The 22,581-nt window shown below is 39.0% G+C and overlaps 1 protein-coding gene across 8 annotated transcripts in view; it reads right to left on the minus strand.

Moving 5' to 3' along the window:
* The window catches only part of LOC127808127 (uncharacterized), a 146,683-nt gene that overhangs the window by 12,132 nt on the left and 111,970 nt on the right, over nucleotides 1-22,581 (minus strand). For all 8 annotated transcript variants that reach the window (XR_008024873.1, XM_052346513.1, XM_052346516.1 and 5 more), the window contains 11 exons: nucleotides 20,851-21,036; nucleotides 20,655-20,771; nucleotides 19,527-19,804; nucleotides 15,637-17,198; nucleotides 14,312-15,507; nucleotides 6,688-6,816; nucleotides 6,443-6,598; nucleotides 1,079-1,696; nucleotides 915-986; nucleotides 370-834; nucleotides 65-248 (listed from right to left, as the gene is read on the minus strand). Coding sequence is in view for 7 of the 8 variants with exons in the window: in XM_052346513.1 (XP_052202473.1) it covers nucleotides 65-248; nucleotides 370-834; nucleotides 915-986; nucleotides 1,079-1,696; nucleotides 6,443-6,598; nucleotides 6,688-6,816; nucleotides 14,312-15,507; nucleotides 15,637-17,198; nucleotides 19,527-19,804; nucleotides 20,655-20,771; nucleotides 20,851-21,036 (4,963 nt within the window). In the remaining variant the exon portion in view is untranslated. The remainder of the gene's footprint in view (nucleotides 1-64; nucleotides 249-369; nucleotides 835-914; nucleotides 987-1,078; nucleotides 1,697-6,442; nucleotides 6,599-6,687; nucleotides 6,817-14,311; nucleotides 15,508-15,636; nucleotides 17,199-19,526; nucleotides 19,805-20,654; nucleotides 20,772-20,850; nucleotides 21,037-22,581) is intronic.

Below are 22,581 nucleotides of genomic sequence, written 5' to 3' on the forward strand. Positions count from 1 at the left end.
ATTCTATTAATGAATTTACTGGAATATAATCACTTGATGAAAAACCACAATTAAAATGAATTACCATCACAAAAGTCAGGATTGAAGGTGATGGTTTCAGAGAAAGAAAATTTTGTTCCACTGAATTTGGCACTTCCACTAAAAGATTCTGAACGTGGAAATTTCAGGGTTGAAGGCTTAAACCCATGTACATTGAAAGCTATTCCCAGGTCATGTGAAGAATCAATATGGAAAAATGAAGTGTCCATCTGGGAAAGATTAGAATTTATACAAGTCAATCAATCCATTTTGCAGACTTTAGTAAACAAAGGAACATTCAAAACTTAAATAATTGATAAAAAATCATGCTACTGGATGTATACAACAAACCTTTGAAAGTAAAGCGCTACGTGTAACACCACCACTTTCTATTGTGAAAGAAATTTCCTTCGGAAGATAGTTTCGTAGTACCAAAGGACTACTTAACTTTACTTGGTGAATGAAATGTTTCTTTGACTTTGCCAGATGACATGATAGTTGGCCACTATTTTCAACTGAATGCTTCACGGTTATATTAGTGTTAAGTGCTGAAAATTTCTCAGGTGTGCCAGTTGAAGGAGTGTATATATGTTGCACTGATATGCAACAACGAAATGGATCACTACTTGGATGGGATGGATAGCAAACAAAGGAACGGAAATGCCCAATCCTATTTTCATGAGAAAGAATATTTGAGATATTATGAGCTTCACTCCACAGGTAATTCTGGTCAAGTGGACGCCATCTAACACGACCAGCTTCAGCCAAATGTAGAGGCAGAGGGAACTCCTGGCCAGGATATATTGGATCTAGGATCTGAAACAACAAAATAAGTAGGAAGTCGAAGCAAGACAAATTAAAATATTACAAATTAAAATGTTCTGTAATTCTGATACCTTTGGAGATACCCCAAATGGTATATCAAACCGTAGCTCAATTGGTACTGAAGTTGCATTGAAGAGAATAACCTGAATTGAAAGGTAGGTGAAAAACATAAATAATTAACAATTGTTATTAAGATTGTGTGTCATTAAATGTAGCAAACATAACTTGTACATACCGTTGAGTACAACCGTACAAGCTTACAATACCGCTGCACTGAAACATCACATACCACAGGAATGACAAAGCCACATTTTGAATCTGATCGGTCAAGCTCATCAACATGTTTATTACTTTTTTGAGCATCCCCATTATTATCTTCTTCTATTTTATAAGATGACTTCGAAAAATCAACCTCGAAGTAGCTAACACCTACAACATCCATTGAAATGGGTGTTGAAGGCATAGATGTCCCATCAAATTGGATAACAATATAATGATGTCCCAACCCATTAAATTGCTTGTCAGTCAGCCTATCAGAGGAATTTGATGGCCTGTAGCGAAGAAGTTGCTCCTCTGGAGTTTCATCAATATAAATTGGGACAGACGAACCTGGGTTCACAAAAGTACCATCTTTCAACATTGATATATTCATATCATCAGCACATATTGGCCCTTGGCAGACGTGAAATACAAGAGGCAAGGAGGTCAAATTTAGTAGTGTATATGGAGCATATCGTCCTGTATACATATTTTCAGAAGTCTGTGAATTTAATGAACTTTGTCTTTCAGAAAGACCCTTAAGCCCGATCACACTCCAAGCATCCTTAATGATCTCAGTTGCCCTGAAAATGGCCTTTTAGAAACAAAAAATTATACAAGTAAATCATAGGTTCTGAGAATTGATTATACTAGAGAAAAGAGAAAAAGGTATATATTAATGAACATCAATAAGCTAATACAGAAATGTAAAGGACAATGTCTCCATCAGAAAAAAGGCAAAGGACAATAAGCTTCTCCTTTTAGCATCCAATTAGTTATGCCTGTTAAATAACATAAGTAAAGGGTCATAGTGTAATTAACTTAAAATACTTGTATATATATTCTCTTGTATTATACACTTTTGATAGAATACACATTATTTTATTCACATGGTATTAGAGCCAATAGACAAACCCTAACCCTAAATTATGGTGATACATTTTCTCCTGTTGTTAAGATCTCCTCTATTCGCCTTTTCTTGTCCCTTGTTACTATGTTACATTGGCCTCTTCATCAACTGGACATAAAAAATGCCTTCATGGCGATTTATAGGAAAAGGTGTATATGGAGCAACCTCTTGGCTTTGTAGTTCAGGGGGAGTTCGGGTTGGTGCATCGCCTTCGAAAATCCTTATACAGTTTAAAACAGTCTCCTCGATTTTGGTTTGGTTGATTTAGTTCAGCTGTTCTTAAGTGTGGGCTAACTCATAGTGAAGTTGATCATTCTGTTTTTTATCACTCTCAGTCTAACTGTCACATTTTCTGGTGGTATATGTTGATGACATAGTACTTATAGGAGATGATGATGTTGGTGTCACTGAATTGAAGGCACATCTTCACCAACTGTTTCAGAGTAAGGATTTGGGTTCTTTGAAATATTTTTTGGGTATTGAGGTAACTTGGTCAAAGCAAGGTATCTATATTTCTGAAAGAAAGTATGCCTTGGATATGCTAGAGGAGACAGGGTTGCATGGATGTAAGCCAACAGATATCTTTATGGGTCCGAATATCAGACTGTTATCGGGATAGGGGGGGTCTCTTTCTGACCCTGGACGCTATTGTCGACTAGTTGAGAAACTTAATTATCTCATACTCACACCTCCTGATATTTCATTTGTTGTGAGTGTGGTAAGTCAGTTCTTGGATTCATCTTGTGACAGTCACTGGGATGTAGTGATTCGTATTCTTTGGTATATTAAGGCTGCCCTTAGTCGGGATGTATTGTATCAGAATCATGGACACAGTTAGATTGTGAGATATACGGATGCTAATTGGGTAGGATCACCTAGTGACAGACGATCCACATCTGGATATTATGTATTTGTTGGTGAAAACGTAATCTCTTAGAAAAGTAAAAAACAAATTGTTGTCGTCAGGTCCAGTGCAAAAGCTGAATATAGGGCAATGGTCGTAACATGTGAGCTAGTGTGGCTGAAACAATTAATTGAGGAGTTAGGAGTTATGCAAGTCAAGTCTATGCAATTGATTTGTGACAATCAGGCTGCAATGCATATTACTTCTAATCATGTTTCATGAGAAAAGGTGCTCTCTGAGGATGTAGTTACAACATATGTGGGTTCCAACGATCAGTTGACTGATTTACTCACCCAGTCATTTAGAGGTTCTCATGTGAATTATTTTTGTGCCAAGCTATGTATGCTTAATGTATATGAACCACCTTGAGGGGGAGTGTTAAATAAGATAAGTAAGAGATATTAGTGTAATTAACTTAAAATATTTGTATATATATTCTCTTGTATTATACACTTTTGGTAGAATACACACATTATTTTATTCACAATGCCATTATTTGGATACAAGTTATCAAAGCAGATTACTCCTATATGAATGATGATTATATTGGAACATATCAAAATTATCGTGAATGACAGGCATAACCGATAGTTGTACAAGATAAAATTTCAGCACTCCAGAAAAGCATAAAGTTCCCAACCAAGAACCCATTGTGTGAGATAGTTCACCATTTTAATTTAATTGGATCACAAAAAGACAAAAAAAGAAACAAAATGGTGGTTTAGTATTTAGGAAGCTCATTAAATACTATTCAAAGATAGAATTCCATTCATCTTATGAATCACCAGGCCTCTAGTGTCTGGCAGCTCCTTCAACAAGGTGTATTTAAAGGTAATGCCATTGTTGTGCATCCACTATATCACAGACAATTTCATCTCTATGGGCTGCTGAAGCTGTAGGCATTCAGGCAGCTTTCCTAGTAGGAAAACAGTGGAGATATTCAACATTATTATTAACAATGATACAGAAGTGGCAATCAAATCACTCTAGAAAGAAGCATACCCTTCTTCAGAAATCACAACAGTTTTATCTGATTCTTAAAGGCTGTTTTATTTTTCCTTGCTTTTCTTGTGTACCTGTCTAAGGTGCCTTTTCTGTTAGCTTGTCTGGCATTTAGGAATGTATTTCCATCTCTGACGTGTTGATTTATTTTAGCAATAATATAGGTTGATTGATCTTTAGTTGTTTACTAAATACTATCTCCTATCTTTGGCCGCAACTACCCAAAATTTGGATAAAAGTAGGTAAGAATTTGTAAATTAATGTCCAACAAATAGATAAAGCCCAACTCATTTCAAGCCAACCCAAAGAATCAGAGCAGACTGAACTACAAAAAAGAAAAAGAAAAAAAAGAGAGGCTAAAGGCCAGGACCCAGCTCACGTGCTCAACCCAAGGTCCAAGCCCATTACAGTTTCTGCAAACCTAGCTGGCCTGAGGAGTTGACCCAAGGGATGCAGCAGTCTTCATAGAAGAAAGCAGGTGACGGGAAGAGATGTGCAGTGGCTCCACTGCAGAAAGCTACAGGAGGAAGATTGGCAGTGGCCACCAGTGCGGAAAACAACAGATAGAAACATTGGACAATGACTAGAACAAGAGAAGATAAGAGGTGGAATAAAATGGGGCAGTGGCCAAAAACCAGTATGGTGGACAGAGGTGGTGGCTGAAAAGGTAATGGTGGGACAGTTTAGTGATTGAACAGAAAAGTTTGGTTGCCAAACATCAGGGGTTTTAGAAAGGAATAGAGAGAAAGTAAGGGCAAGAGAGACCATGAGATATGGAAGGCTGAGGGAGAGAGAGAGTACAAAAGAGAGCAGGAGAATAAGGAAAATCAGAAAAGAAGAGGAGAAAAATCGAGGAAGAAGAACAAAACAGAAGAGAGAGAGAGAGAAGAAGAGACTCACCTTTAGGCACATATTGCTCTTCCAACCCTAGCCAAGGCCAACCAGTGATGCCTCTCACAGCATCAATCTGGCTGCACTCTCCCTCCCCCTTTTCCTTCCAATTTAGCCCTCTATTCTGCCTCCCATTTTGGGTTTTGGCTGATAAAGGGTAAAGCCCTTGGCCCTACCCCTATGATCTGACTCAAAAATCAACTTGAAAAAATTGGGTTTGAACCAATCCAAAAGTTAAACCAGAGAGAGAGAGAGAGAGTATTCATTATATACCCCAAAACAAATTAATCCAACCCAAATCCTTACATTCTATTTATGCCTAACCTTAATAAATAGACTTTTGTTAACATGCATAAGGTAAAGAAAGGGACATTCACTGAAATTTCCATTGAATAGATATTAGGGGAGTAGTTTTGTCTTGCAATGCATACATCTTTCCAAAACTATTCTCATGAAAGATTTCTGTCATAATTTTTACCATGCCATACTTGATTAAACAAAACAATCTAACCCAAAACCTTACATTCTCTTTATGCCTAACCTTAATAAATAGGCTTTTGTTAACAAGTATCAGGTAAAGAAAGGGGCACTCACTGAAATTTCTATTGAATGGACATTAGGTGAGTAGTTTTCTCTTGCTATGCATACATCTTTCGAAAACTATTCTCATGAAAGATTTCTGTGATAATTTGTCATGTCATACTTGATTAAACTTAAATTTAAATCACTATATAAAACGAAAATATTTTCTATTAAAAGATTTTATTACCCAAAAAAGATTTTTTTTTCTTGAAAAGTATGTGAGGTTTTCAGAAAAAGAATATTTGCGAAAAGTTCTGAGAAATGATTAAAATATATTGTTTTATAGTGTAAACCTAAAGAGAAATGGACCATCTTAGATCAAGTCTAGGGAAAATACTCTGAAGTTTAAATAACTGTCCATGCAATGGCCAATTGTTTGGAAATTAAAAGAACATTTTATTATTATACAAAATCATTATGTTCAAGTTGTTACTATTTATTGCAAGGCTTACAATGAGCTTACATCTAAATTTATCATTTTAGGAGAACAAGAAAGGCACTAGCATGGACTTTGAAGATGCCGAGCCACTATTTTGAATCCCTAGCAACTTGATGTTATGTAAATGTTTTTGAAAGTATAACTTTTGTGCCTCTTTAACAAATGTTTTTGAAATTTCTTTTAATGAAAAGGTACTTTATTACACAAATGTCTTTAAAAATTCAGTTAGGCATTGAGTTAACCCCACCCAGTGGGATTCAGGCTTGGGATTGTTGTTGTTGTAGTTAAGCATTGAGTTAAGGCTTACATGTGCTCTTTAGGGCTAAGACCCAGGTTCAAAGCCAGTCTCACTCCTAAGGGGTTGTTCATTTTCCCCTAAACAAGTAAATAGATAAATAAAGAAAAAGCCTCAGCTAATGCAGCTTCAAACATAAATTTTATTTCATATAACATTCAGTGCACTTATATGTATAAAATAGTAAAGGATTAGAACCTTAAAAAGTGCTCCAGCACTGTAAATCTAAACAGTTCATTTTTAGGACACAATGAATGTGAGCCTATTGAAGGCTAAAATTGAAAGATAAAAGCACTAGACAATTAGAGCATTACATACCTCAACGAGAGATTCAGTAACATTCAAGTTAAGCTGTGCCGTGGATGCGAGATGGACTCGTGTCATGATAGAACTGTTTAGAAGAGGACTCTTCTCATGTATTCTAGTAATGCTCAACTGAAACTTCCAAGGCTCTACAAAAGGCTCCCACAAAACCTAATTCCATTACAAGCAAATAATAGTCCCTTAAAAACCCATTCATATTGGCCATGACAGAAGATATGATCCTTTATTAACTAGTTTACCTTGAGAATATTATTATAGTTCACTTGTAGGTCACCTGCAATTACTCCCTCTAATCTGTTCTCAGTCAAGTGAGCATGTAAGAACAGATTTCTCATAAGAATTTCCAAGAGAGGTCCTTTATAGCTCCACTACATCCAGAAAAAGATATGACATATCAGAATAACTCGAAATGTTCATTAATAGCAATATCTTGGTGTATAAAACAATATTGTTTAGTAGAACCTAAGTCATATGGATTTGAATGCAAGTACATAGAGGATGTTTGTCTATGTGCTACCTTTTTAATACTCTCCAAAAATATAGTATGGCATATTAACACATTTTGATGGATCCTTAAATATAGATCAAGATCAGGATTCCACTAGATAATGTTCTTATTTAGAAATTGTGTTTGAAATTAGATGGAACCTACAGGAAAGATGAGCTCTTATCCATGTTAAAGAGGTGATCCTTATCAAAAAAAAAAAAAGGGAAGAAAATTTGAAGAAGCACCAAATTTGGTTACAGGTGGTCTGACCCATATCCATGCCCTAATCCTAGTCATGCCCAGTTAAATGGATATGAAAACCAGAACAGAAAAAAGTTCACATACACCAAAAGATAAAATTTTTAATAAGCAAATAGTGTATAGAAGAGAATAGCCACCCTATACAATAAATGCCTTGGCACTCCGATGCAAACAAATAAGTATAAAATCAGCAATTCTCCTAGGACTTACAAGATAAATTGAAGATCATGCAGAAACTGCACAGTACATGATGAAAAAAATGGTGCATCCATCATCAACCAAGAATACAAACTAGTGGCTCTTTAGATGGACAATTCCTGCACCAAGAGTACAAAACCTAGACAGGGTGACTAACATAGCCCACTAAAAGGTTTGCAAGGATTTGACAATTTTGTTTTTTTTTCAGCACTGCAAAAAACAATTAGTTTCTTCTAATTTCCTTTGCAATTGGAAGAAAGAAAAAGAATTACAGCAGAACACAAAGCAAAAATGCTTACAGGAAAAAAAATTAGTTTCTTTTGCAATTGTTTCTTTTAAATTGAAAAAAAAATATTAAAGAGAGAGAGAAAAAAAAAGAAGTAAAGCACACAATGATAACATTTGTTTCTTAGCAAGATATTAGAAGAAAGAAAAAAAAAAAAAGAGTAGGACACACAGCAAACAACAATTACAGTAAAGAATTAATTTCTTCTAAATTGCAAAGAAATTAGAAGAAAGAATGAAAAATGAAGCAGAATACACACATGAGTAGTTCTCCAGCGAGTGAACATCACTGCCAAAGGATCTTGACGGCAAGTGGGAGATCTGACAAACCTCCAACTTACACTGCTAGGTTCGCCTCTCAACGATATACAAGAATATGCAACCAAATCAACAAGAAATAAGATCTAAGATGACAAATGGACAAGAAATATGGTTTTAATAGACATATATATACAAGACATGCGCCTCATGAGCCTTGCAGGAGGCACGCGCCTGGTGTGCCTAGGCAGCGCCTCAAGCGCAGTGCTGCACCACAGTGGTGATAAGGTGCACAGAGCTGTGCCTCAGGTGCACCTTTGACAACGATGGTCAAGTGCAGGTTAACAATCGCCTCCTTTGTTACATAGACTGGGTGGTTAACTTTGTAACCATTGCTTAGACCGTACGAGTGTGCACATCAGGAGCAGATTCAAGGATAAAAAACAATTAATGCACACACATGCACATATCTGGAGAAGATTCAACACGCACACACACATATCTGAAGTAGATTCAAGTATAAAAAATAATTTACACACACATACATCTGGAGCGGATTCAACACCGCATGTGCACAAACATATCTGGAGCAGATTCAAGGATAAAAAATAATTTACACACATCTGGAGCAGATTCATGGATAAAAACTAATTTACACACATATCTGGAGCAGTTCAAGGATAAAAAACAATTTGCACATGCACATATCTGGAGATGATTCAAGGATAAAAAATAATTTACACACACATGCATCTGGAGCAGATTCAACATGCACAACATATCTGGAGCAGATTCAAAGATGAAAAATAATTTTGGAGATGGTAATTCTCTCCTAATGAATTCTAGGTTGATAGGCTTTATCCATCAATGTCCATATAGAATGATGCATCATATACCATAATTCAACATTGTGATGGAATCCAACCGATAGGAAGGATCTTCAATGGATGAAATGGATTGAATTGTATTTCAGAATTGGAATTACAGAAAATAAAAGTAAGTACAGCAGCAACTGGGCGTTCGAGAGGCCAGAACTCTCCTACAATTACTCCAAATTCTTCACACCCTCTACCTCTCTTCCTACCCCTTTTATATGCTGTTATTCCCCTCTCTCTCTTGCATAACCGTATTTGGTTATGCAGGCGTGTCTGCTGGTTTGTTACACAAACCAGCCAAATATCTATCATATCCCTCGCGCACATGCTGGTCGAAGCTTCCTCCAGCTGTACTTCCAACTCCCTTCAGCTGCTTGTGACGCCTAGAGTAAGTATGCAAAACCAGGGGCCTAACATCACTCCCTCCCCCAACTTTCACCTTGTCCTCAAGGTGAAAACCTGGAAACTGCTGTTGAATGAGGTTGAAAGGCTCCCAAGTGGCTTCCAATGGTGGTAACCCCTTCCATTGCAGTAGAACGTCCAAGCCTCCCACATTATTTCCTTTGCCTGGTCTGACTCCCAACACTGCCTCCGGTTCAACTAGCATCTCCAGCTCTGCACTTAACTGATTGGGAATATCCACCGCGGCTTGCAATGCCCCCTTGGCTTCTCGCAGCTGGGATACATGGAATACTGGGTGAATGCTGCAAGATGAAGGTAACTTTAACCTGTAAGCCACAGGTCCAACCTCCCTCTCCACCTCAAACGGACCATAAAATCTAGGAGCCAATTTCTCATTAGTACGACCAGCCAATGACTTTCGACGATAGGGAATTAGTTTTAGGTAAACTAAGTCCCCTACTTCAAACTTCACTGCTCTTCTCTTCATATCAGCCCCCTTCTTCATGATAGCTTGAGCTCTTTGTAGCTGTGCCTTCAGTTCCTCCAGAATGTGGTCTCTCTCGACAAGCTGCTGTTCCACTACTGAAACCGGTGTGGAGCCCCTTTCAACTTTAAGTATTGCTGGCGGTTCACGCCCATAGACGGCCTGGAAAGGTGTAGTTCTAGAGGCTGTGTGGTATGAAGTATTGTACCACAATTCCGCCCACGGCAGCCACACAAACCAAGATTTAGGCTTGGAAGAAGCAAAGCAACGAAGGTATGTCTCCAATGTCCTATTCAGCACCTCCGTTTGACCATCCGTTTGTGGATGGTAAGCTGTGCTGCGTAGGAGCCTGGTGCCTTGGAGACGAAACAGTTCCTCCCAGAATTTGCTCATGAAGATCTTATCCCGATCAGATACAATGGACCGTGGTAGACCGTGAAGCCTTACAATCTCCTTGATGAAGATTCCTGCCACTTCTCCAGCAAAATAAGGGTGTTTCAGCCCAACAAAATGGCCATACTTGCTGAGTCTATCAACCACCACTAAAATCGAATCTATTTTTCTTGACCTGGGTAAGCCTTCGATAAAGTCCATTGCAAGGTCTTCCCAAATTTGATTTGGGATCGGAAGGGGTTGCAAAAGCCCTCCTGGCTTGAGTGCCAGAACTTTGTTTTGCTGGCAAATCGCACAGTGGCTTACATACCTGTGAATGTCCCTCTTCATTCCCAGCCAATGTACACTTGCGACAATCCTCTTGTAAGTCTTCAAGAATCCTGAGTGCCCCCCAACATTCCCATCATGACCCTCATGTAAGAGCAATGGGATGAGAGAAGAACCCTTCGGTAGATATAGCCTCCCCTTGTAGAAGAGAAAACCATCCACCAACTGAAAATGGGGTCTGGAAGTAGGATCCCGCTGGAGATCCTTGACCACCTTTTGCAGCCCTTCATTGTCAGCTATCTCCTTAGCTAGCTGATCTAGTTGGAGAATCTGAGGAACAGTTAAAGCGAGAAGGGCAGCAGAGTGGCTGATGCGGGACAACCCATCAGCTGCTTTATTTTCTAACCCAGGTCTATATTGGATTTCAAACTGAAACCCCATTAACTTAACCATCCACTTCTGATATTCTGGACTCACCATTCTTTGTTCCATCAAGAACTTGAGACTTTTTTTATCTGTCCTGACCACAAATTTCTATCCCAAAAGGTAGTGTCTCCACTTTTGTACCGCAAATACGATAGCCATAAGTTCCCTCTCATACACTGATTTCCTCCTTCCTAGCTGATTAAACGCCTGACTGAAGTATGCAATAGGTCGATGGTCCTGCATTAATACTGCCCCCATGCCATGTCCAGAAGCATCCGTCTCCACCTCAAATGGCTTGTCAAAATTCGGCAAAGCTAACACCGGTAGTGACACCATGGCAGCTTTGAGCTGTTGGAAGGCTTGCTCAGCAGCCTCATCCCAAAAGAAATTACCCTTCCTAAGTCTGTCCGTGAGTGGCCATGCTATCTTGCCATAATCTTTAACAAAATGCCTGTAGTATCCGGTGAGACCAAGAAAACCTCGCAACTCCTTCAATGTGGCAGGGGAGGGCCACTCCAACATGGCTTTTACCTTGCTATAATCAGCCGAGACTCCTTCTTGCGATATAATATGACCCAGGTACTCAATTTCTAGTTGTCCGAATGAACACTTCTTCTTATTCGCAAACAAATGGTTAGCTGCCAATACCTCCAGAACCGAGCACAAGTGTTGTGCATGCTATTCAAAATCTTTGCTAAAAACCAAGATGTCATCAAAGAAAACTAGCACGAAACGCCTCATCTGTTCTTTGAAGATATCATTCATCAGTGACTGAAACGTGGCTGGCGCGTTAGTCAATCCAAAAGGCATTACGAGGAATTCGTAATGGCCTTCATGTGTCCGGAATGCTGTCTTTGGAATATCCTCAGCCTTGACGCGAATTTGGTGATACCTGGACTTAAGGTCGAGTTTGGAGAAGACTTTGGCCCCATGAAGCTCATCCAGCAACTCTTCAATCACTGGAATTGGAAATTTGTCGGCCACTGTCACCTTATTCAATGCCTGATAATCCACACAGAACCGCCACCCTCCATCCTTCTTCTTGACCAGCAGAACCGGACTAGAAAAAGGGCTGGAACTGGGTTGTATGATCCTTGCTGCTAGCATCTCTCCTACCATCTTCTCAATCTCGTTTTTCTGTAGATAAGGGTAACGATAGGGCCGCACACTAACCGGAATGGTGCCTAGTAGCAGGTTGATGGCATGATCCTTCTTTCGGGAAGGAGGCAGCCCTTCAGGTGCTGAGAATACCTCCTCAAACTCAGCTAACACCTTCTTAAGGAACGGTGGGACCTCGACCGTTTTGTCACTGTAATCAGCTGCCATTGTTCCCAACTCAAGCAACATTCCTTCTCCATTCTCCTTGAAAGCCTTCATCATCGCTTTCAGGGATACCAAGCTTTTGCTCAAGCTAGGATCTCCCTGCAAGGTCACGGCCAATCCCCCCACCTGGAACTTCATAGTCAAGGCTTTCCAATCCACTCTCATCTTTCCCACCGCAGCCAACCACTTCATCCCAAGAATTACATCTAAGCTACCCAGCTCCAGAGGTAGAAAATCTTCCACTATTTGCAAGTTTTGTAGATGCAACTTTACCCCCTTGCAAATACCGGCCCCTTGCACTGCCATCCCGGTTCCCATGATAACACCATAACCAGTCGTTTCTGTTCGCGGCAACCCCAATTGTTGAACCAACTCTGTCGCTATGAAGTTGTGCGTCGCCCCCCCCGTCAATCAGAACTACCACTGGTTGCCCTTCTATAACACCTTGTAGCTTCATGGTCTGCGGTGTTGTTAATCCAACCACCGAATTCATGGAGAGTTCAATGATTTCGCTGCCTTGGCGTACATCCTCTTCTTCCCTCACTTCCGTGGTTCCCCGTTCGGATCCTTCCCTCTCTTTCTCTTCATCATAAATCATCATAACGTGCATTTCCTTGTTCTTGCATCTGTGACCAATCGAGTACTTCTCATCACAACGAAAACACAATCCCTTCTCCCTCTTGGCTTTCCACTCAGCCTCACTGAGTCGTTTAAAGGAAGCATTACTACCACTCTCGGCCACTGGTAGCTTACTGCTCGCCTGATTCGAGACTCTCGAATAAGGAGTCGGGCTTCTGGATTGAGTGGGAGAGATTCCAACGGTGTTGGAAGTAGAGTAGGTGGGAAATTTACTTCCCACTGGTCCGAACCCCCTACTACAGGTTAGGATGGCTGCATTTTTATCCTCAATACATTGCGCCATTAGCATGACCCGATCCAACCCCCTGGGTTGAAGTACCCTGATCTCAGTCTTAATTTCAGGCTTAAGACCGTTGATGAAATGTCCTTCCAAAAACGCCTCAGAGACGTCCGACACAGGTACCGCCAATGTCTCAAACATCAGCCTATACTCCTTAACCGTACCTTCTTGTCGCAGAGCTAGGAACCTCTCTTCCAGTGACCCTTCTTGAGTTGGGCGGAATCGGTTAAGAATTCCTTGCTTGAGCCCTTCCCAGCTGCGGATCCCCCTGTGCCTAGACTCCCACTGGAACCAAGCGAGGGCCCCTGCCTCGAAGCACAATGCGGCTGACTCGATCTTCTCGTCCTCCGACAGCTGGTTGACCGTGAAGTATCTTTCCGACCTGAAAATCCAGTCGTCTGGATTGTCTCCTTCGAAGGTATGCATTTCCAGCCGCCTACCTCTCCCCTCCGGTCGCCATGCAGCGTTCATGCTTCCTTCCATTCTGTGACTCATACCCCCCCTGGTGTCATTTCGGAATCTGGGGTCAAATCCGGTGGCCAGTCGTTCCCATGAGCCTTAGCCTTCCGCTCCCGTTCCTGTTCGTCCCACCTTGTGCGCATGATAGCGAACTGCTCCAGCATCTCAGCTACGTTCCGATTTATGGTTTGAATCTCTCCCCTCATCGTGTCAACCTTCCCCTCCAGGTCCCCCACTCTCTCGGTTAAGTTTACCATGATGATCGAAGATGCTCTGATACCAAAATGATGGAATCCAACCGATAGGAAGGATCTCCAATGGATGAAATGGATTGAATTGTATTTCAGAATTGGAATTACAGAAAATAAAAGTAAGTACAGCAGCAACTGGGCGTTCGAGAGGCCCAGAACTCTCCTACAATTACTCCAAATTCTTCACACCCTCTACCTCTCTTCCTACCCCTTTTATATGCTGTTATTCCCCTCTCTCTCCTGCATAACCGTATTTGGTTATGCAAGCGTGTCTGCTGGTTTGTTACACAAACCAGCCAAATATCTATTCTATCCCTCGCGCACATGCTGGTCGAAGCTTCCTCCAGCTGTACTTCCAACTCCCTTCAGCTGCTTGTGACGCCTAGAGTAAGTATGCAAAACCGGGGGCCTAACACATTGTTAGAAGTGTAAAATACCCAGAAACAAAAATAACTTTTGGCAAGAGCTACGTATACATATCAGGAAAGAACCATATATGTTTAAATATGCATATTAAAAAGAATATTGACCACAAGAAATGATGTAGTAATGAGAACAACAAAAAAGCAACATACCCTTCCATCAGTCAGCAAAACAGAAATTTTCTTCAGTTTGATGTTGAGACCACCACCACTAAAAGTAAATTGACCAGACCCTGTTTCAGGAAATCTGAACCTCATATGTTTACACAGGTAGAATATGTGATATGAAAACCATATTTCTAGACTATCACATTGAACCTCCAAATTGGTATGTAAAAGGTCCAGTTCATTTATCTCAGCCTCAACATTCACTCTAGAAAACTCAAAAAGAGGCCATGAAGGGGAACCCTTGCCCTTCGGAACCCCCATTGTTCCATTTATTTTTTCCAAGTTTGATTTTATTTTTGCAGTTCTCCCACTAAAAACCAGTTCGCTATCTCTACTCTGCAAGGTAACTGCAATAACATTATCAAAAACTTCATCATCTACATTTGATTCACTCACAGGCCTCTCTTCCTCAACTTGGGGATCCCTGTATATGCCAAATGCTTCTCTGCTCAGCAAGGCAGGAATATGAATGGTAATTCCTAAACTTTCCAACTTCACAATAAGGAGAATTGAATTTTGCCACCTATTTTCAGATTCAAAATACCTTGAAGCATGCTGAGATGGAGAACTTTTGCCAACAGTTCCAGTCCTATTTTCAATTTGAACGGCATTCTTTGGCACATCCAAACTCGAAGTTCTGGCCAGCTTTCTAGGGTAGGAACTGAATAAGTCAATTATCTCAGTCCAGTCAGACAAATGTAACCAAATACCCAACGAAGGTAAGGAAACACGGAGCTCATATTGACCATGATGCTGCACTGAAAGATGAATGTCAAGGATTGATGACATTGGCCAAGAAGAGATGCATTCTGCTAATATAACAGAATTAAGGTGTGAAACCAATGCTAGTGAGTGGAAAGAAGCATCCATCAACAGGGGCATCTCATTTTTCAATGAAGCAGAAAAAAAGAGTTGCATATCAGCCCTAGCAAGCAGTTCAAAGGGGACCGAATCACTTTTTGAGTGATAGAAATTTATTGACAATAAATTAACAAAACATCTGATTTCTGTGAAGGCCACATTTGTGGCTTTTGGTAGAAATGCACCATTCTCCTTCATACTCTTCTTGAACTGGAGAAACTGTAGAACATCAGATCTGAAACCTTCAGATTTTCTATCGACGAAGGAAAACTGATCAATGACATCAAGCAGTGCTTCAAACCCAATAAAAATGAAATGATCTGTCGTGGGACAAAAAAGAAAAAAGAAAAAAAAGCAATCATGTCAATATATAAAGCATCAGTAGATGATGGAACAGAACTAAACAAGAATGTGACTTACAAATGAACAAGAAGATTTATACCATTTACCTTTAGCAATAAGTTGACAATTGTTAATCCTAGCCATGATACATGTTGAACCAACAAATGTAACACTAGAGTCATTTCCATATGGTATTCTGATCCACATATCAGCACTGAATGGCGCAATAAAGGTAATATATCCATGTTCGCTACCATGATCAACTACTGGGCAACCAAATTCATAATCATCTAAGAGAAGTGAGAGCGACAAATCCCGTCCAGACATATTTAAACAGCGATTTTTCTCTGATATTTTATTTGCTGCAACCACACATTCTGGAGGAATGTCCATCAGTACATTATCCGAACTGCTATCCAGGATGAAGCTACAGAAAAACTGTGGAATTTCAAGCTTTAACAACCTGGGATTATCACTCTCCACAGGTGCAACCAAATTGGAGTCCAACACCTCAAGCTTATAGGCAATTGCACTATTGTTTTCCAAGTCCACAGGCTTCACATCCTCGGTAAAAGTCTGCCCATTTCCCTTGGGGCACCAATCAGGTAATGAGAAATAACCAATTACCATGGCTAAAAAGTCAGGGGGTAAACTGCAGGAGACATTCTGAATACTTGCACTTATTTCAAACTGGGATCTCATTGTTCCACCACTTTGTTTCCTCACCCGTACATTCAGAATAGGAGAAAGATTTGCTAAAGAGGGACCCCACAAAAAATCGTGGATATTCCGTGCAAACCAAGATGAATATAGAGTCAATCCTTTGGTAGAACACAACATATCCAATGAATCACTACAGCTAGAGAGCGAAGATTTAAAGGTAGGTAAAGAAACAGTTCCAATAATGCATGAGTAATCATGAAAATGTATCCTGATTCTGCTGAGATCTAAATCAACAATTACATCAGTAAATTGTGACAAAGCTACTGGATCTTTACCCAAACCAGATTTCAGTGCCAAGGCATAGGACATTTTTGATCCTCTTCCACTTAATTTAGGACTTCTAATTTTTCCTTCCCTCGGCTTAAAATTTTTTCTCCACTCAGAGATATTGTGGGCAAGGGAATTGTCAAGGTTACTAAGAGAATCAAAGTTACAGATTCTAACAAATGGAAAGCTGCCCAATGGAATGCTGGCCCATTCAGAGGTTTCAGTTTCACGGGAATTTGAGAAACCAAACTTCTCAAATTCAAAACACTGCATTGATGTGGGATTTTCATCATCCACTGAAATGCTAGTTGAATTCTCAACAGCGTGAGATGTACTACACTGAAGTATTTTATCAGAAAATTCAACCAGTGATCGGATAGCGTATGGGTAGCAGTGAAGATCAACATCATTGAAGCATGTTGTGAACTTGTGAAACTTTTTGTCTGAATTCAAGCATTCCTTATAGTGTAAAAGGAGGCATCCATCTGCAGATGTGCTTGTGCTGCCACAATTGCTACTTCGATCACTGTGTTCAACACTTATGGCTTCTTCATGCACAGGAAAAGGATTACCCACTGAACATAGCATATGGCCATCCTTATCACCATTAATTGGGTAAGAGATTATCTTCAACATCTTCATGGAGACAAAGCACTCCTTCAACTCCATTAAAGCATACCTGCAAGTTGATGAACAAGCTAAACTTCGTCCCCAGGACACTGAAGCCAGTAACATGTTGCATTAATTGTTTCTTTTCCTTTAAAGAAAAATTAACTTAATTAAGAAAAAAAAAAAAAACATTTTTTATGCAACTAGAGTGAGAAAGTATAATATTAACAAACCTTCAGAAACATGGGCAACAGAAAAAGAGGTCATGCATGAAAATTGAGAAGCTTAGAGTCTAAAATTGACTCGGTTCAGAGTTTGCAATAAGGTCACTGGAAAACTATATGTACATACACAAATACATTTCATCATGACTTTTGTTTGGTTCCTTTTTTTGAGGCCAAGTTTGGTAGCAATGTTAAGGTTGCAATTTTACGACTCAAAGGTCATAGGTTCAATTGGAAAAACATCTTGTTTACAAAGAAGCAAGGGGAAGGCTGCAAATACAACCCTTCCCTGACCCTTACAAAATTGAGAGCCTCATCCATTGTGAGCATGCTTTTCTTGTCCTGTTTCTACGTATGTTTTCTTTGTGGTCCTTGTTATTTGATTCCTTTAGAATGTCATATGCATGCTTCATAATGAGTTCAAATTTGTGACACCCCATAAATTTATTAATAAACATAGGAAGAGGGTTCCAACATGACACTTCAAAAGGTAAGGAGCTTCTTAGACAGTTGCTGAAAAAAAATATGTAAGGAGGCAGCCAAGCAGCTGAAAATCCTCAGGTAAGGGGAATTTAAAATCAATTTTCGGGGACTAAATTAAGAGAGAAATATCTGCATTTTTAATATGTCATTAGGCATAACAGAGGATTCCAATGATATAAAAATTAGTAATTTTGGTTAAGAATTGAGGAAGTTCAATTAAAGACTTAATTAAGGGGATTATGATTAATTAAGCAAGAATTAGTGATGTTCCAGCTATAGGGAATCTGTAGAAGGTTTCAGAAACACGGTGAGGTGGTTGAGTTTCTAAAGCATATAAGTGAGGTGCCTTCTACAAGAAAGCTTGCATCTAGGGATAGGTCACAACAAGAAAGACAAGGGTTGCAACTGCTTCAGTTGAAGCAGCTTAGCTGACTGTCTTTGCAGGAAAATGCCACCAAACAAGAGCCAAGTGGCAGCCACTGGAGCTGCCATGCTGTTTCAGCAGAGAAGCAGGTTGCTTCCATGGCCTATAAATAGGCTCGACATTCTTCATTTTAAGAGAGAACTGAAATGAGATTGAGAACATCTCCTTAAGAAGTGATACAAGTGGGAAAGTTGAAGGAAGTTCTGGTGGAAAGTGAGAAAGGAGCTGAGAAATAAGAGAGGCCTGCTAGAAAGCTATAGGAAGCTTAAAGAAACTAATGCTTAACTTGACATAAGTGCATGCTTATGGTTACTCTATGTTGGTATTACGTATGAAATGATTTTATGGCAGCCTAATGTATAAAATGACGTGGGCATGATGCAGAAAGTCTTGGGTCATACATGTGTTGTTAATGAAGGTTCAAGCCATAAATGTGCTGTAATAATTCTTGTTAATGTTTGGCCAAGGGCAGAGCCCCTAGGTCGTGTGAATGATGCCAAAGGATAATGGGAGGGCTTGAACCTAGGAGAGGGAGCTGCTGGTGAATGGGAGAAGGTTATGATTAGGGGCTACCTTCATGAAATGTGTGGCTGATATTATGAACACGTGATTGCATTGCCCTGACATGCCTTACTGAATTCTATTCTCATGCATTGCATTTTAACATTCCACCACGCAAGGGATGGGGAGATCAACCAATTTAGGCTATTGCTAACAAAGTAAGAACCACCTATTTAGTTTATTGCTAACAAAAGCAATGCAACACCATTTTTTTTATTTCGGCTGACACCCCACTAATCAACCCAGAAAACTAACATTCTTGTTGGGAAGACAGACTTAGAATAGTAGTCTATTCCACTGTCCGCTGGTTTGAGAAGTCTGGAGTCTGATTTTTATTTCTTTTTCCTGTTTGGAGTTCAACAGTTCATGCCAGCTATTTTTGTGGACTAAGGGGAAGCATTTTTACCCAACAACAATGATTACAAGCCTTAATTCCACTATGTGGGTTCACAATGTGAATTCTAGACTTCCAGGCAATGACTTGAGTACAGTTAGCATAAAAAATGCAGATTTGTAAAGCCAAGAAAGTTCAAATAGTCTTGGAACGAGATTCAGCACCAAACTCAACTCTAGAATGAGAACAGAAACTACAAATCAAAAAATTGAATGCTTGAAGCATTAGAATGAAATTTAGATATGTGCTTGTGTTTATGCAGTAAAGGAAGCTTCTTGCTTGCTTCAACAAGAAAATTAATGAAGAACATACCTAATATCTAACTTGTGTAGATTGAGCAAAAGAGTGCATCCATTTTCTTTATCATTTTCAAGGTCAATATGCATATTGAAGGACTCCAAATGTGCATTGATGGAATAACGAAAAGGTTCTGGAGTAGTCCGTTCACTTGACATGAAAACTGAATTTACTTTTGGCATAATAGCCAAGTCGAACTTCGAGTGTGCGTTTAGATCTCCAAGCAATCCCAGGACTGAACCATAAATTGAAGGAGAAAAGTGTGCATGAAGTGACTGTATAATAATGCCAACCTGAAACAGAAAAAAATTTGACAGTAAGGAATCAATAATATTCCTATAAAAGTAATCAGTCAAAACATGAACGTAGAAGCATTTTGCCATGTAAAGACTCTCCAGATTACAAGTTAAAATGCTATATATGGTAAAGCTATGAACAAAATTAATCAGGAAGTCTACATCAGCTAAGAAACCTTCGCTAAATTGACAACTATTTCATGAAGCTGCTCTTGCTGTTTCAACTAAACAGGCCAGATATCTTTATCCACCTCTAGTCATAAAATATTCTTTGCACCCCAAACCAGAGAAACTTCAGGAAAATGGTCAACATTCAAACTGAGATAAAAACATTCATCATATGCTTCCATCTACATCCACCATAACCCATGAGAATAAATCCAAGTTTGCATTCATCCATCCTAGCAGGGAAACAACGGGTTACACTATTGTGCCACAAGAGCATTCTTCTGGCCTCTGTAAAAGTATGTCATCATATGTAAAATTTCAGCTTAGACCATATGGACTACTAACTTAAAAGGAGCAAAACTAAGAAGATATGGAACTGCTCAAATATATAGCATATGAAAGAGTCACTTTTACATGTATCAGGGTATTACACTTTTCAATGACAATAATATCAGGATTAAAGCAGCCTCAAACAGTTTCATGCTCCTTATATATGGAAACTAATAAATTTAACCTAAGCAAATCAATATCAGAATTATAATAGTTACAGTTTATCCAATTTCAAGCTAGAAAAGATAAACAACGATTTCATTTAAAATATACAAGTGCAATCAAGTTTACTTGGATTATTTACTGAATATTTGCATGTCAACATTTAGCTATGAAATGGTTTACTTACCTTCAACTGCTTTAAGATTGATTTGTCAGGGACAATGCAGGATGCCAAGCTAATGGTGGCAGAGACTTTCTCCAGCAGAGAGACAGCTCCAGAATGGTAATGAATTATTACCTTCACCTGCAATATGTTGACACTTCCTTTCTTCAGTACTACCAAATTAGGAAAAGAAGATTAAATAACAAGACTAGGTCCTCACCTGAAAATCATCTACTTTGATTTCAAAGCAATCATACAGATCTTCAAGTTGGATCTCCATAGAAATGGCATCGGTGAAGACAGAATTAGTAGAGTTCCTCAGGATGTAAGACAGGCCATCAATATCAGAAGTAGACAAAATTAAATCCCTTTTGGACACAAAAAAAAGAGTTCCCATTTCAACTACCTGCCAAATGCAATTAAAAATTACAGAGTAAGCAACCAAATATATTGATATCATTGTCAACATTCAATTCTAGATTTATCACTACATATATAAAAAGGTAGCTTCCAGTCAGCATAAAAATCATTAACTCTTTCAATACAGATTCTATCCAAAATATTGGGGTATAACCTCCTTAGCAACATGCTCCACAACCTGAGTGAACTGGAAAATGAGCTAGGACAGTTATTGCTCCGGATTTAGTGTTAAATTCACAATAATTCTTGCAATTTCAAGGATGAATGTGAGTAAATAAGTTAGGCGACATAGAGAGGCTTGATATTGGATCACAGAACAATGAAACTTTGACAGGAAAATCTATGGAGGTGTGGATGTGATGATCAGGAGAAGAATCAATATTATTGCCTCCAAGAGACTAGATGGATTGATGAGAAGGCTCAAATTTAGAGTCAAGATATATACTTAGGTACTAGGGGAAAGACTGCACAAAAAATGGCATGAGGATTATTATGGATAAGACTTTGATGAGGCAGTGGATGTGAACAGGTTTGGAGGAAAGATAACAGTGAAATCCCAGAGGATTTAAGGAGGTTGCATTGAATACCAAGAGAAGAAAATGCCATTCTAGGATGTAACGTCAATAGTCATATGCACAGAGAAGTGAATGGGCATCCAGGTCATGATTGTGGAGAAAAAAATAGTTCAGCAAAAAGTAAGCATATAATCTCACCATAGTTAATACAATGTCATATTAACTGATGCTAACTGTACTAAGTTATTGGGTAGTGGCCTAAAATTAACATCACAAACCCCACCTAATGGGATTAAGGTTTGTTATGATGATAATCCTGGTCAGACTTTTCCAGATAGGAATGTAAAGACCAAGAAACATATACATTTTCCTCTTCCATGAATAGCATGTGTTGTGAAAACTTTGGTTGACTAAAGGACTTGACACCTTTAGATATTTTATAGCAATACATAGCTAAAATAGGAATCACACCATTCACAACAGAAATACATTAAACAAATGGGAACATGTGAGCCCAAAATCTCAATACTTATGCCTAGTTAGGACTTGAAAGCTTGAAAGAATTTAAGAACCACATCTGTGAAAAGAGAGAAAACCCTTTCTAGGAGTAAAACTCTATGTTTGGTCTAGCCTCCTTCCATTGAAATTTATAGTAAGCTGTACAATAATTACGGCTAAAATTAAGGCTACAATTAGGGCCTAAATGATTGTTAATTACATCTAATCACATACTAATTAACTACTAATTACATGTTAATTGACAGCTAATCCAACATTGGCAAATCTTTCTTCCTTGATTTATGAAAAATCTCCTTTCCTTGATTTATGGCACATCTTCTTTTCTTGATTTATAACAAATCTTCTTTTCTTGATATATGGCACATATTCTTTTCTTGATTTATAGCAAATTTTCTTTTCTTGATTTATGGCACATCTTCTTTCCTTGATTTATGGCAAATCTTATTTCTTTGATTTACTGTCTTGATTCACGATGCTCCCTCTCAAGCTAGTGAATA

The sequence above is a fragment of the Diospyros lotus genome, chromosome 8 (genome assembly GCF_014633365.1).
Source record: "Diospyros lotus cultivar Yz01 chromosome 8, ASM1463336v1, whole genome shotgun sequence".
NCBI classification, from domain to species: Eukaryota; Viridiplantae; Streptophyta; class Magnoliopsida; order Ericales; family Ebenaceae; genus Diospyros; species Diospyros lotus.